Genomic DNA, 16,879 nt, shown 5'->3' with positions numbered 1-16,879 from the left:
AGTACTGGAAACAGGGCTGGGGGGGAGGGGTCAAATGTCTAGGGTGCCGGACCAGAGGGGGGGGGAACGCAAATTTCACCTTTTAACCTCTCTTCAACATTTATTGAAATACCGTATTTAAAATTTCTATATAAGAATGCTGCTAACGTAGATAGTTTGAGAATCCCTGATTTATAAGGAGGAAATTTCATATTCCTAGTATTAGAATGCAATGGTACCCGGCTCAGGGGGCTTTGAAATTTTCCATTCATTTCTTATTTTCTTTTTTTTTGTGTGTTAATTTTATTTTACTATTATTTATTTGATTCCCCTCAAAGGCACCGGAACCTAGGAGTGGAGGATATTTGAGCCCAAAAAATTTTGTAAGGCGGTTGAGCCCCCCCCCCCGAAAAATGTTTCGGCATCGGTCCTCAAGATCTGTTATGAATGGGCATTTAGAATGTGCTTTTTTTCCCCAATATTTTTCAAAAAAACATTGGGGGGGGGGCAAAAAGTTATTGGTCCTCCCGCATATACGGGACTCAAGCGTGTACAAAGGAGAGGGAGAATGCATTGCACAATGGTTTTTTTCAGTAATTACTGGGAGGCTCAGTCCCCTTACAAAATTTATTGTGGGGGGGGGGTGTGCTCAAATGGCCTCAGCCTCTAGGTTCTGGCACCTATTATTTATAGAGTGTAATTTATTTCGGTTTCAATATCGTTGCTTCCCAATTTTCAACCTCCCCCCTCCCCCCCACCATGCATCTTTGGGCTTATTTTCATGTCGGCGCCATGGCCGTCCTCCGGTCGCAGTGAACAAAAGAAGAGACACTCAGTTTTTGCCACAGGCAAAGAAGAAAGAGCCCCCTCAACACCTTAAAGAATCTTCCTCTCAGCCGTGCCTTCTGGCAGTAAGGATTGGAACTGATGGAGGTTGCAATTGGGGATTGAACGGCAGGGAAGAAATGAGATAAACGTATTGTCATGGAACAAGAAAGCCAAAGACCATCCAGATTTTTTAAAAGAACTAAAATTTTGAGCAGATTGTTTCCATTAACTAATTCATAATTAGGACAACTTTTGGTTAAAAAAAATTTTTTCATCATTGCAAAATGAATAAGCCATATTCATACGAATTTTTGGGGGGGCTGAGCCGCGTCTTCAAAAATGTTGGGGGGGCTCGGGCCCATGGGCCCTATAGAAGTTTACGCCTATGCCCGTCGCACATTCAAAGATCACTTAAGTAACCAGTGACACAGTTCCAGAACACTTAAACGATCCACAGCATATTTAGAGATACCTTGAGTGATACGTGGTACAATTTTAGAGCACTTGAGTGGCCCCCAGTGCGGTTCTACATCACCGATGTTACCCGTGGAACATTGCCAGATTATTTAAGTTATCCGTGGCCATGGTTCCCACAAGGAGTGGGCTGACAAAGCGCCAGCCCTGGGGCCCGGGATGATTTTCATCATTTTTTTTGTTTTTCACGCTATAAATTTATTGTAAAGGGGCCCGTGAAAGATCCCAGCCAGAGGTTCTGCTTCAGGATGTGGGGGGGGGGGCATGTCCGTGGCATGATTACGGATCACTTCAGTGATGCGTTGCACAGTTCCAGAGCACTTAAGCAGCTCGACACATTTCCTGAGCACTTGAAGGATCCGTGAAACATTTAGAGTTCGCTGAAAAGGCTGTAAGGAATTTATCATTAGGAAGAATGTTAGTTCAGGCGCCCGCAATACAACATAGGTTTTTTTTCGTTTTTGACGGACCGAGTAAGTTGTCATTAAAAATATTTCATATTTTCATAAAGGATGGTTGGTGGCTTAAGCATCATCCACACCCCCTCCCCCCCCCCCCCGTCATCAAAAGTCAGCAAATTGGGAACTTCCGCCCCCATCGATGCTGACGTAATACTTGAATGACCCTTTAGCTAAGGGGCCCGGTGCGTCTCAATAGTTTCGGACACGAAAAATATTGGCCCGATTTTATATATTTGGGGGTAGGAATCGCAAGGGCGTAGTGAGGGGGGGGGACTTGGGGGTCTGGTCCCCTCCCGAAATGACCTAAAAAGATGGCCAAATCTATTGTTCTATCACTTTGGTTCCCCCCGAAAGAAATTCTGGCTACGTCCCTGAGAAATCGGCATCCATTATTTGAAAATATGCAAGAATGCTGTGAAATATCCATACATAAAATGTTAAATACAAAACTCAATAGATTAACACAAAAACTGGCGAAAATTCAGCAATGAAGGTAATTTTAAACAAAGAAAATCAAAATCCTGAAATTTATAAAAATTTTGGACTTGATGAATCTAAAATAATTGAAAGAAATAATTCCTGCACCACACGCAATAAAAATTCAGAATTTACGGGGGGGGGGGAAGAGAAATTTCAGAATTGTTGAAAGAAATAATTCCAGAATTGATGAAACTTCAGGATTAATGCAAGAAGTAATTTCAGAATTCATGACAGCCTCACATAGTTTACAGTGAGTGCGAGGCCCACAAAGCACGGTGCCCAGTGCGACCGCTCCTGTCGCACATTCCTAAGAGCGGCTCTCACTTTCATAGCGGAAATCACTTTTCCTCATTTCTCTTTGACAGCCTCAACCGTTTGTCAGTGAATATCTGTTAAAATTTTTTTGGCTGGGATTTTTGGCGGCCCGAAACAGAAGCGGCTTTAAGGGCGGGCGCACCAGACGCACACCCTGGGCCACGTAAAACCCAAACGTTACACTTTTTTCTAATTTAATGGGGTCCAGTATTTACTTTTGCGTTCGGGGCCTCAACTGACTTTAATCCGCGTCTGCCCCCCCCCCCCCAAGCAGAACTTTTCACTGGCTCTTCTGTAGTGAACTTACAGCTTGAAAAAACCCCCAAAAAATTATGGTAATTGCCCCAGGGGGTGAACTATCTCTGCGGTCCTTAGCGGAAAAAAAGTAGTTGAGCGCCGAAAAGTCCTTAGCTGGCCAGTAGTTCGACTTTTCGATACTATCTCTAAGCTAAGGACTTTTTTTTAGTAGTTACTTAGGACCGCTGCTAAGGACTGCCTAGCACCAGTCCTAAAGCAGCAAGAAAAGTAGTTCACGGCGGCCATCTTGGAAAAGAGGAAATTTCGTCTCTGGCCGCGAGTTCTCGCTGTGATATTTAGTGATGAAATATGCTGGTTTTTTTTCGAATTAAACAATTTTTTACGATAATAATGACAGATAAAACTTAGATTATGTCTTCGATGTCATCAAAGTTGAAGTGATTCATCATTATATCCTGCAAAACCAGATGTTGACATCGGCGATCGAAGCCACGACGAAGTGCTAGCATGTTCATTACTGAGGTAAGAATTATTTTATTGCTATCGAACTATATAAGAAGAGTGTTTAGAAATTTTCTTAATATTTTTTTGCTCGGTAAATGCGTTATTTAAAAAGGTAAATGGACGTAATGTCACGCAATCAATAGGGCAGTGGATCCCACTTGGTAATGCTGAAAAATATCAAATAGCCCATGTATACTTTGGATTGTATTGAAAATATTTACATGGCAAATGAAACATAAATCTACAATTACGATAATATCAGATTGAAATTTTACATTCTATGTTTTTTGCCGTATTAATTTTTTTCAATGAAAAATTATGTCTAAATAAATTGAGCATGTGTGTAAATAAATAATTTGAATATTGTTGGCACAATAAAAATTGTGCTTGGATGACTATGCTATAAATAATAGCCTATAAATAAGAAAATTGAAAATTTGTGTTTTAGATCAACCTCCCTTCAATGCACAAAGTAACTAATAAGCTACAATTCATTGATAATAAATTATAGCACCTAAATGACAAAAAATTTAATAATTTTTTTGTGATGAGTAATGGTGAAATTGAAATAAAGCATGGTAAAAATTGGCAGTAATGTTAAATATTAATTTTTGTAAAACTCGTGCACTAAAGGATAGATTTGATATTTTGAACTGTTCAAATGAACAATATTGTAATACTTAGTGGAAGTTAAATTTTGAGAAAAAAAATCATGTGCCACTTCCTGAAAAATTGCACTCTGTAACTCGCTCTGAGATGAGGAATATTTAATAAGGAATCATTATATTGTTTTGTTGATATGAAAAATGAAATTCGTACAATGGAACTAAAAAACAAAGTTGGAATTTCAGGCACAGTTTTTATTGAGGTATATACATTATAACTAGAGGAAGCAGATTAGTGTTTGAAACGTATTACTACTTCAGTATTTGGGTTATGGCCTTGCTGTGTGTGTTCAAATTTAATTTTTTGCCAAAAATTGTTTTTGATTTTGTGTGTATGGATAAACACAGAAAACAAATTTCCACGTCGAATATTTAAGAACTTTAAAATATAACATTTTGAGATGTTATGGAAGTGAAACTTTTAACAAGCACTTATTTTTTAACAATGTTGTTAGTAAACAGCTGAGAGATTATATATATATTAGTGTATATACATTTGTGAGACTTTTCTAACTCTGAAAAATTTTGTTTCCCAGGAACTTGGCTGTAGGTAGCTACGAAGTAATGTGAAGGTTTTTAAGGTTACGAAACAATTCTCCCAGAGCAAACAAAGGTAATTTTAATTCTTTGTATTTGACTTTGAGCAACAGTTTCCATTATTATTTTCATGTAAAATGAAATATTTCCATGCATGATTTAATGACATAAATTTTAACAATCATCATTTTCACTGATTTCATTTGTATCAACAACCCTAGTGGAACAAATACAGTCGAACCCGATTTAACACCACCATCCCACCCACAGAATTTTGACGTTGTATCAGATCATAATCATAATAGCGTTTCGGAGAGGCTGTATTACATAAATTCACATGTTTATTAAGAAATGTTGTATTTCAGTGTCTTATTTATGTTGCACCATGATTAAAATAACCTATTTTATACACATTCAATTTTAAGTTGAGAAAATTCATAAAAATTGTAAACTGTACAATCACTTGAATATTTCTCAATATAAAACTCAACAGAAACATACTTCCCTCTGAAATTATTGTAATTTCAGCGACACATTTTATATGTGCAAAAACAAAATAAGCAAGGGGGAAAGGTGGCATTGTTTTTAGTCCATACCTTATTGGTTTCTCTCGAGAAATATCTTGCTATGAGTAATTATCTTTATAATAATTTTTTCATATACTATTGAAAGAACAACTGTTTTTGACATAATTGAATTGAGGAAATTAAGATAGACGATTTCTTAATGGCTACCTATACCACTCAAAATTTGACCAGTGCAAGTAAAAACATGTACTGTTGAAAAACTTGTCTTGGCTATATAAATGAGAGGGAGGACATTAAAAAAAAACTTTTAGAAGCTTTACTAACTGAAAAGCAATATTAATTCTTTGAAAAACGTGTTATATTTACTGATGAGCAAATTTTGTGAATGAAAATATTAAAACAATATACTTGACGACAAATAATATCATACTTTTTAACTAGTGAGACCATACAACACTGCAAAATTTCTATGTTAATTTAAATAGGGGTTCCCCGATCCACAAGAGGTTGCTAAGGATGTGTTTTAGAGCAAAGCTGAAAGAGTAGAGTGAAAATATATAGTAAGCTGCGTGCCAATAGGTTTTTGCACTTCATCTGTCTGACCAAAATTTTAGGGTAGAAACATGGCTCGAAAAATTGAAAAAGGCGCGGGCCAAATTTTTTGGAAGCCAAGCATATTTTTAGAAGAAATAATCCGAAGTAAAAAAAAATTGTATTCAACTTTTTCAGCACTTAGTGATGATCTTGACATGTTGGAAGATTCAGACATAAACTCCAAATATTTTATGATCTGCATAGAAAATTTTAGGTGTCGGTATGAATTTTTTTTTTTTGCAATGTTGGCTCTTAAGATTTCGGAGCTCTTAAGATTTAGTTGCTCCAAGCCCTAGGTAAATACATCTAGACATGAACATGTGCATCTATGTGGAACGCCAGGCCTCCCTTGCAAAACACAGTTTATACATTTTGGATCCTACTGTGATAAAATGGTGGCGAGACGACTCAATGTCGACTAAGTGCTATTGTGCACGAATTATCTCTACTTATACAACTAAAGACTGCGTTATAATTTGAAATAAAATATACAGTACATTTAAATATTGATAAGCATAATAAAAGTGTTTTTTTTTCTTCCTCTTTTTAATTTCAGGTAAATCAACATTTGAAGATGCAGATGAAAATTTATGAATCTTAAAAAATTATATTCTTGAAAGATGCAATTTCTAAGAAAAGTACAACCAATAAATTGTGATTATGATAACTCTCTATGAACATATGTTTGAAATAAAATGTTTTTGTATGACAAATCATATGTGCAAGTTGTTATTTAATTCATGTTTCTATTAATCAATTTCAATCAATCATTCATCTTCTAATCAACTCAAATGAAATATATTGTCAAAATGAAAGTTATCAGGTGAAATTATTTGTTGGAAGCTAAATATGAAACAGATAAATTGATGAAAGATCTTTAATATAGACGTATATATATTTTAAATATTGAAGTATTCACTTCCATTAACAGGTAAGTGCTCATTCATAGAAAATCGTGTTCTGATATTTTTTAATACTGAGGAGAAACCTATAGTTTAAAATATAGAACTACAATATGCAGCAAGGCAGTTAATTCTTTTAATTATAAATTATCAATAATTTAATATTTTAGTTGCTCCGAAAATAATTTGCAATTCATTGTTTCAATGAATTTAAAAAGGAATAAAAATGGATAATAAAAAATCATTTTTAACAAATTGGCCTTAAAAAAAAGTGGCACTCAATATTAAAAATAGTATTCAGCTGGGGCCTCAAGTAGGGCCCCCGAGGCGAATTGGGGGCCCAAAAATCTATAATTATTTTGCATAATAACCCTTTCAAGAAGAGCCCCCCCCCCTCCCAAAAAAAAGGCAAGTCTGCCCGGAAAGGCACACTACGACCGTAGGCTCAACTAGTGCCGGTAACCTTAATTTAAAGTTTTGCATTTTGTTGTAAGAATTTTCTTTTTTTCAAATTTTGATTTCATCAGTATGCGACCCGCTTATATGCCGCTGGGGTCCCAGATACTCGATTTTTCAAGTATCCAAAAGTGGGATCCATGAGCTCGGACAAGAAAAATACCGAATCTTATTCTAAAAAAAGTCGCAAGATGAAAAATGCAACGTCTCATACGTTTACAAAATAATTAAACTAGCTGGCGATGTTAGAGTTAAAAAAATTGCAAAGCACGGGTGACAAAAATGTGTGGCGAGTCCCTCGGAAAAAAAAGTTTGTTTACAATCAGTTGTAAACATGAAATCGCTGCCACCACCCACTGCGGAAAAACGATTGTTAAATAATTAGTAGTAGTTGTAGGCTTCAAACGGCATCCCGATTGGTTAGCGATCTGTTACTCTCGAAACCAAAAATTTTCTCTCCCTCTAACTACTGTTTCACGTCACGTGACCTTAAGGACTGGTAGTTCATAGTACCTCTTAACTACTAGTAGTTGAAGCGGTCCTTAGCTGCAGTCCTCCGACCGGTAGTTCATTAGGACTAGTAGTTACTAAGGACTGCAGAGATAGTTCACCCCCAGGACTGTTCCCATGTCGGCCCTACCCTTGTGGGGTCAAATGCCTAACTTGACCATACGGAAATCAGGCGTCGACATCTGCACAACAATTTTACGGAATGTAAGAGTTGAACTTAAAAGTTATTGTGAACATTCCTAGTTTAAACGACAGCGGATATGTTGTGTTTTCTTTAACACTTTGTTAGCCGAGTGGATAACACATGGGTATTTATTTTGATGAGTATTTATTATTACGTTAGACTTAGATAGATTACATATATATAGATAGGAAGAATTTATAAAGCGGAAAGAGCAGAACATCTTGTCTACTTGATGTCCGAGGTGGAACTCACTAGTTCCCCTTACACAACACTAGGTGGCGTTGTATGTTCTTATCAGTTTAGTTCTTTTAGTCATTTCTTATAAGAACACCACAGGATAGTTTTTCTACAGTTAATTACACAAAAGAAAGCAAAAAAATATATATCATTTAGATAAAAGCAAACTTACGTGGGGTAGAATCTAGTTCATCAATATGTCACTGAAATCCTTTAAACTTTGCTCAAATAAGAGTGTTTCATTATTCCAATATAGCAAATTTTTAATTATTACTATCTGTGACATAGATAGTTCAATCTTACACGAACAGCGAGGAATGGTTCGAATCTCTAGATGCAGCTGGTCATCCGACAGACATTGAGCGGAAAAAAAATTGCATACCATAGGAAGTCTAGCCAGGGCCGCAACTGCGGAAGGGGGGGGGCGAGTAGACGAGTTTCGTGCCCCGCGCGCTAGACCCCTTAGGGGTGCAAATTTTATTCTGAAACCTCGCCTTCAACATTACAAGGCGGCGTCAAAAAGCGTGCTTGCCCCGGATGACCAAGCATCCAGTTGGGGCCCAGCATAGGAATCCGTATTGCTGTACAGCAGAAACGATTTTTTCCCTTTCATGTGGTAGGTATACTGTATATCTATCCAAGGAAAAAGCCGGGGAATGTTAGCTGCACACTAATTGTATGCTATCAGCGGCTCTTTTTGCTGAGTAAAAAAAGACACACATCTTCAATATTGTTAATTGAACGCATGTGTTGAATGGGTCTGCAAAACGATTTTTCTTCTCCCTATAGAAATATTTAGTTCCGAGGAGAAAAAGAAGCTTATTCCCCTTTGAAGTTAGCAGCTCGGCGAGTAGCACAGATGTTTTTCCAGTCTCCAAGGAACGTGGGATACCGAGTTTTCTCATGGCATTTTCTATGGTGCTGACAATGGCAAACTGTGAACATGCAAACAACACAGTCATCTGGTCGTGAACAGAGAGCCCTGAAGCAGTAGGATATTTTCGGGAAAAAGGGAGACGGAGAGTATGGAAAAAAATTTCCCACCCCTGCTGTGGTGTTTGGGTCTCATGAAGACGGATACTCAAAAATATGAAAAGAAAAAAAACACAATTAAAATTGCTAGTTTCTAGGGGGACGTGAGGACCAGAGGCACGTTTCCCTTCTTTAGGGCCTTGCAACAAAACGAAGGATTTTCAGTGCAATAAGGGAAAGAGGGATCCTCCAAATTCTTTTAATTTACAATTGCGTCTGAAAGCCTTTGTTCTGGAACTCTAGGAGGGTTTTTCATCTTTTACCTTGTATGATTTTTAGACTGAGAAATTGAAATATGTACCATAATAGTGAAATAAACCAATTAGTTATTTGTGGAAATGCTTGAAAAATGAAAGGGTAATGAATATAGCTGCCCGGCGGTTGAGAAACACTGTTTTAGACAATAACTTCATGGTGATAATTAAAACGTTGTGTATCTTTTATTTTTATTTGAAGTCATTTATATATTTTTTTCCCTTCACATATTATCCTTTATACTGCCAGAAGTCGTGAAAAATAGAAAAACAAACGCCAAACCATTTCTCCTTCATTTTTTTTTTTTTTGTACTTTTTAACTACATCGATGAGACTATTGATTGATGCCTTTTAACCCTTTACATGGCATAATAGCAATAAGCTTCCTTATGATTTTCAGCAGTAAATGAGTATATAAAGTAATGAAAAGTAGTGGGTATAGATCAGCTTTTTCAAAGTGTGCGTCACTGTTTCTAGGGGCATTGCCAACCTTTATGTGTGGTGTCGTGGCGAGCTTGAGATATTGATTTGTTTATGCTTTTAAGAAGTTCATTTATACGGGAAAATATCTATTAATATATCCTGAAGAGTCGCTGATGAATCATGAATTAGGGCAAGTGAGCCGTGGTTGACAAAAGTTTGTGAACCATTGGAATAGATTGGGAAAGTGTTCCACTGAGAGAGGGATTAACTTTACAAAATATTTGGGCTTGCCAATGCTAAAATAAGAAGGCGAGATATCTTGTCAATGCCACTCAAAGGGTTGAGATTCGTTTGAAATCAGCGATGAAACGTACTGTCTCAAGTCTATTGCTGTGACTACCGTTGTGGAATTGAGATTCTATGATGCTCATTTTATTCTCATGCTTAATGGACATATAGGGTGTATGAGAAAGTCCCTTGGAAAGAGCTACAGCAATGCAACTCCTTACAAGGAAAGGGTCCCACGGATGTCTACAAAAATTTTAATTAAAAATAAACGTTTTTTTTTCAGTGAAATATTTGAGCTATGTTCAAGTGGTAATTGGTATGATTCGTATTGCTCAGCAATACCATTGCTATTCAGAGCAGATAAATATCTCTTACACATAACCTACTTTGATCAAATTCAAAAAATTTTACTGTACTAAGCAAGATTGAATTTTTAAGCAGATGCCTTTCGCCTATACGAAACATACGTTAATATTGATAAAATGTTCATTAAAATAAAACATCCTATTCATGTTAGAATAATTGTGTGGACTCCGTGAAACAATTTTGTGCACTTTGATTCTGAAGTATTTTTGTACTTCGCGGGGAATAAATTGAAAAATTAAATTTAAATAGAGATGTTACTTTATGAATATCAATATATGCTTTTTTAGACAAAATATTTTGATTAAAAGTAGCTGAATATATGTGAGAAATAAACTCTGCACATTGTTTCGAAATAATTCGCAAAAAATAATGAAATGGCTGAAAAAAAAAATATGTATACAGCCAAATTCTGTTATAATGAATTCCAAGTGACCGAAAAAATAATTTTGTTACAGCAAAATTTTGTTAAAAAGGAATTCTAGGTTTTTTCATTGTGACTATGTAAACTTACATGAGGGATTAGAAAAGTGTTCTTTAAAATAATATTTTCACTATATAAGGGTATTCATTAAAACGGGATTCGACTGCAATTCAAAACTGAATTTTTTTGACATAGGTCTATTGTGTGAGGAGGACATTAATTTGATAATGTTTAGAAAAAAAAAAATAAAGAATTGTCTTTTTTTTATTTTAGTAACATTTGTTATACAGTATTGGAAATAAAAAAAAAATTTTTTTTTACTTTGTCTAGTGAGCAGTCAATAAAGAAGTGTTTGGGGAAGAGAGTAATAGGTACTGTTTCTGAGCATAACATTTTATTGTATGGAGATCAATTGCCAGTTCTTGTAATTGAAGCTATTACAAATCCTGGAAGTAGGTTAATTTTTTGCTGCCTTGAATGACAATTTTTCAAATTAACACATCTGTACAAGATTCATTGAAAGACTGGTTATTAGCGAAGATGAAGATTACAGCAGCAGCAATCAACTAATAGCTCGTGAAAGACATAGGCCACCAGATGGCCACATGTGTATATATATATATATACATATATACATTCTCCAAGGTTGAAATATTCTATCTGCTTCCATAGCTTAGATGGTAGAGCACTCGTCCAACAAGTGAGAGACCGGGGTTCGAGTCCGCATGGGGCAGTGATGAATTTTCTTCCTTGTAATCTTCATCTCCACTAATAAGCAGTCTTTCAATGAATCTTAACAAGTGGAGAGGACATGTCTATATAACACATCTGTTTCTCAACATGTTTTTAACTTGTGTAGTCAAAGATGAATTTAAGTTAAATATAGTATATAGATTTAGTTAAATAAAATATAGAGATTTTTTTCAGTTACATCTACTAAGTAACTTTCATCACTAAGATAAGCTGCAAAATTATAAGATACCTTGGCTGACGAACACCTTAGCTTACAAACTTTTTTGCTGAAAAAGTTTTTTCATGATATTTCTATCTCAACTAACAAATACCATAGGTGCCAATGCTTCCGATTTTTCAGCCTTATTAAAATTTTAGTCGGAAATATCTAATTTTTCCGATTTTTTTGTTTCTTCATAGAAAAATCTGTCTTCAAATTGAGCTTTGTTTGAATGGAAAATCTCTCTCTCCCTAAAGAAAGTACTCTTTCAGTCCTTGCAATTTCAGGCTGACCGTGTTTTATATGATATTAAAAGCAAGCAAAGTGGCTAATTATAATTTAAAAAACAGGACAGCGAAAAATGCATCCCAGAAAAATGGGACTTATATATGGTTATCTATTAAAGTTTCAAAAAGCTCAGTTTCCCCTTTTATTTGACATGTTTTCTTTGATGCGGAATGTGCCATCACGAGATAAACGAAGAATTTTTCAAGTCCATGAATTGGCACCTATGGAATACAAATTACAAACGTTTTAGTTGACATGGATGTGCACACCCATATAGCACAGCAGCATTGTCAGCTGAATTTGCAGATAATCTCCATGAAAATCACTGAAGTTGGAACCAGGTTAATTTATGATCTTCTCGGAACCGCTTTCCAGATACACCTCTCAAGGCGAAATAGCGGTGTGTCTGGAAAGTGCTATTTCTCCTTTAGAAAGCTTTTGAGCCATTTTGTGCAAGATCAATGATTTAGTAAGACGAAAAATGTGGACAAGGATTACACTATAAAAGTTTTGTAAAAGCTCTTTGATAAAATTTGAAAAATTCAACCACTGAGATTACCGGTTTCATTTGCTCGAATGTAACTGATGCGCTTGTTGGTTAAATTTTTCAAGTTTTATAAAATTTCTTATGTAATCTTTGTAGTATAATCCCGGCCTAAAAAAAGGGCCCTGAAGAAAAAAACTCAATGTTCTTTCTTTGCAAGACTGTAATCAAACTGAGCGGTCTGGATATTCTAAGTATCGCGTCTGAATTTCTCTCAAATATATAGATTTTGTTTTCTTATCGAAATAGTTTACTTTGAAATTCATGTATCTATTACAAAAACATTCCGCAAGAGCAGACTCATTAGACCCTTATGCATAATTTTTCCTTTTCATTTCAAACATTATCCAGGAGTGAAAAATCTGCTACCAACCAGTGCCGTCTTAACGCATGGGCCCACCCGGGCACCTCAAGCGAAAAAGGACCCTCACAAAAATATTGCTGCATACCGCTACAAACATGCCAAAATTCTTCAATTCTGCACCATCTTGCAGCAAAAACAGTTTTCCCTCAAGGAACTTTGAAGTTGCGTCACAGTATAAGCTAACTTTTCGATGACGCCATTTGCCCTCGCAATTTTATTTCTTGGTGGCCATAAATGGAATTAGCACAAGGCTCGCTCTTCCCTAGGATTTGGCACCTAAGCTTCCGACAACGTATGAAATGAGGGTCCAAATGAGCTAATTACCGTTTATCCACAGAAAACAAAAGCCCTTCAATTGCTGTTTACAGCTATTTAAAAAAAAAAAGGTGACATCTTTGATTTATTTTCACAAAAAATTCAATCCGAATAAATCTGTTTTCACTCTTTATTTTTAGCTGATTTGTGTGATTGCTCCATGTATTTTATTTTCCAGCATCTTTAACAGGTTTTCAGTCTCTCGTTTTGCTTCCAAGTTTTCTATTCATTTTCTACTATTCTTTCTCTTAATATGTCATTTCTTTTATGCCATTCACCAGTATGTTTATTGTTCAATGGAAAATGGTTTCCAGCTGCGCATTAATTAAAATTACTTTGTCTAGACCATGGTCATATTTGATTTGAAAGATATTTGATGAAAGATTCCAGCAAAGCTTATTTAGGCAGACAAGCAGAGGTCAACAAAAATTCACAAAACCTTTCTTTGGGTATGTTGTAGACACTCTGTTAATGATATGGTAACAAGCTAGCATGCCTCACAGCTACAGTGACCATTTTTGTCTCATCATATTCTGCATACCAGGATTAATTCTATTGAGATCTACAGTTTATAGCTGATTCCAAAACACACAGTTCCAGAGGACGGCAATCGCCCCTTCCAAGATCTGAATATTATGAAAAACATTAGTCTGTATCATAAAATACGAGATGATCTAACAAACCTATGAAATAAATCATCCTGAGCCTGTACTTTTTTAACGGGCATCCCATGCAGGCTAGTGCTTTTAGGTAGAGCAGTTATATAGACAGCTAGGGGCTTCCACATCTGGGAATGTCGTTTGCCTAGGTCATTATTTTCTATGTACACCCAGGTCACAATTCTTCACTGGTCTTTTTTATTAAAAAAAATATATAATAGCCCCTGTGTAATCATGTGAAAGAGCAGGGAAGGCGCGAGACAAAATTCTCACTTGTGCAAGGCACCTTTTTCTCCCCTTACATTGTTGTGGATGGGGGAGTGACCATACGACCCACATTGTCCCGTATTTTTGGGGCAATTGTGGTTTTCTTTCTCCTGACTTTTTTTGAGAAAAATATCCCGATTTTTTTTTTTTTTTTCCATTTTCTAGTCCAAGTTTTCTTTAATTTGTTATTTCAAAAATATTGATACAAGTAATTTTTAATGGATTTATTAGATGCAATACTATCATATTCACATTTCGCTTGGGGATCAGGTTGACCAACCCCATAGGACTGCTTGTGGGAGATAGCATAGGCAGTTTGGTCATTAAAGCTCTTATCCCAGGCTTAATATTCACTTACTTTATAAACTTACACATATTTATTGTATACTATCTGAGTGTTGTTCCAGCTAGATGAAATGAATCAGAAATTACAGTGGTTTCTGCTAATTAGTTCATCCAAAACAGTCATAGTTGAAATTTGCAGAAAAGATTTTCATTCTCATTTTTGATTTGGAAGATAGATCATAACACTTGAACACATAACAAGCGCAACACTTCCATGAATTATATCTTTTCATTCCTTTGAAACCAATCGTGACCATGGTCTAGACAAAGTAATTTTAATTAATGCTCATCTGGAAACCATTTTCCATTAAACACAGGGCTCCCACTCGCCCTACTTTTCCTACTTTTTGGTAAAATATCCTACTTTCTCAGTTTTGTCCTGCTTTCTAGTTTTTGTCTTACTTTTCCTACTTTTTTACCAAATCCTATAGACAAAATTTGTGTAATTGATTTTAATTGAGCAGGAAATTATTGATATATTGCCAAATATTACCAATGTTGGAGAATGCAATTAATGATTCTGCCAAAGCAGAAATTGTATCATTTTTAAGGTAATTTGGGGGGGGGGGTTATGTGGACCATTTGATTAATTTTTCATTTGCTTAGTTTGAAGGTTCAACAAGTATAGTAGTCATTAAAAACTTCTGTCTGGATGGAAAAATAATTTTGTATTTTTTACTTCCTGGTCTTGGACAGTAATTAGCATTCATCATTCAAAATTATGGTGCAAATAGGTGAAACAACAGTTTGCATTTCAAAGCAGTCATTTACATAATTACATAGGCATATTCTAGGTTTCGTGATTTTGATACTCCCAATAGCATTCAGTTGTCTTCTGTATTTTTAAGACATGAGATGAGCAACACAGTAAAACTGTCTGGTTCACCTTGCCTTATATACGTCGGATCTTGTAATTTACACATTTTGCATTGTGCTTTCGAAAGTGGTCTCAAAGGTGCATCATTCTTAAAAAATGTATGTCTTCTAAATTTGCTGTGCCTTGTCGAAGAGTTGGCAAGCTCGTCACTTTGGAAGACTCCAAAAAAGAATGTAATATATACACTCATTGCCATAAAAATTTGCGCACCAAGAAATAATTGTGGGATCGAAACGAAAGTTGGGCAGATATGCAAATGATTAGAAATGCAGCGTGATTGAGCATTGCGCAATGCCACTAGAGGGCGTTAAACTTCGTTCTCCTTGGAGTATAAAACAGGTAAGCAGAGCTTGCTGGAGTGTATTTAATCGTTTGCAAAGGAAATGCTGAGGTAGACACGCCGTTATCGAAGACCATATGAGCAGTTGTCAGAGTTCGATAGGGGAAGAATCATCGGGATGATGGAAGCTGGGTGGTCAGCTCAGCGAGTAGCTCATCAACTAGGCCGTTCTGATTTTACTGTGAGGAGAAGTTGGGACCAGTGGACAGAAGAGACATCATTTACACAGCGACCAGGTTCAGGACGCCCTCGACAGACTAGTCGTCGAGAAGACCGTCACATCATCCGAAACGCACGCGTAGAGCCAACTGCCTCATTGGCCGCTATCCAGACACAGGCAGTAGCTTCACTACGGCCCCTGTGTCTTCCCGAACCAACGCAAGGCGCCTGGCTGAAGGACATCTGGTATCGCTGCGCCCATTACGTGTGCTGCCAATGACACCCACCCACCAACGCCTCAGTTTGGAGTGGTGTCGAGCACGACGGGATTGGACCGCAACGGAATGGAACCAGGTCGTCTTCAGCGACGAATCGAGATTCAACTTGAGCAGTGATGACAATCGTGTTCGTGTGTGGAGGCCCCGTGGTGAACGCTTCAATCCTGCCTTCGCTTTACAGCGACACACCGCTCCCACAGCTGGTGTCATGGTATGGGGTGTCATTGCTTACGATACACGGTCACCCCTAATATTGATCCATGGCACAATGACAGCCCAGCGGTACGTCCATAACATCCTTCAGCCACATGTGTTGCCACTCATGGCAGGGCACCCAGGAGCCATTTTTCAACAAGACAATGCTAGGCCACACACAGCAAGGATGTCACAAGACTGCCTCCGCCACATTACCACCCTTCCCTGGGCTGCTCTATCCCCAGATTTGTCACCAATCGAGCATATCTGGGATCATTTGGGACGGCAAGTTGGACACCCTACGAGGTTGGTCGAACTAGAGGCGGATTTACAGCAACTGTGGAACGAGATGTCTCATGACATCATACGGAACTTGTATGCCTCAATGCCCGCTCGTATCGCATCGTGCATTCGTGCTAGAGGGGGGTCCAACATAGTACTAAAACTTCTGTTCATCTGTACTTTTTTCTCCAATAAATGATCCTTTTTCTTGGATTTTCTAATCACTTACTTATATCAACGTGGTACTTACATGTGTAATATTTCATTTCATTTTGACGACTTCTGGGTGCGCAAATTTTTATGGCAATGAGTGTATGA

The 16,879-nt window shown here is 36.9% G+C and overlaps 1 protein-coding gene and 1 long non-coding RNA gene across 2 annotated transcripts in view; both read left to right on the top strand.

Moving 5' to 3' along the window:
* Nucleotides 1–16,879, top strand: part of LOC149074103 (uncharacterized) — a 239,115-nt gene that overhangs the window by 42,180 nt on the left and 180,056 nt on the right. The window contains exon 5 of the mRNA XM_089247324.1: nucleotides 11,027–11,148. Within this exon, the coding sequence (XP_089103450.1) occupies nucleotides 11,027–11,148 (122 nt within the window). The remainder of the gene's footprint in view (nucleotides 1–11,026; nucleotides 11,149–16,879) is intronic.
* LOC149074104 (uncharacterized) lies at nucleotides 2,893–6,246 on the top strand. The gene is made up of 3 exons (XR_016194355.1): nucleotides 2,893–3,317; nucleotides 4,501–4,577; nucleotides 6,179–6,246. It is a non-coding gene; the product is annotated as an uncharacterized LOC149074104 (long non-coding RNA).

The sequence above is a fragment of the Pholcus phalangioides genome, unplaced genomic scaffold (genome assembly GCF_987345545.1).
Source record: "Pholcus phalangioides strain wild (caught in Gottingen) unplaced genomic scaffold, Ppha-v1.0 ptg000017l_1, whole genome shotgun sequence".
Lineage (NCBI taxonomy): Eukaryota > Metazoa > Arthropoda > Arachnida > Araneae > Pholcidae > Pholcus > Pholcus phalangioides.
This window is presented reverse-complemented; position numbering and strand designations above follow the sequence as displayed.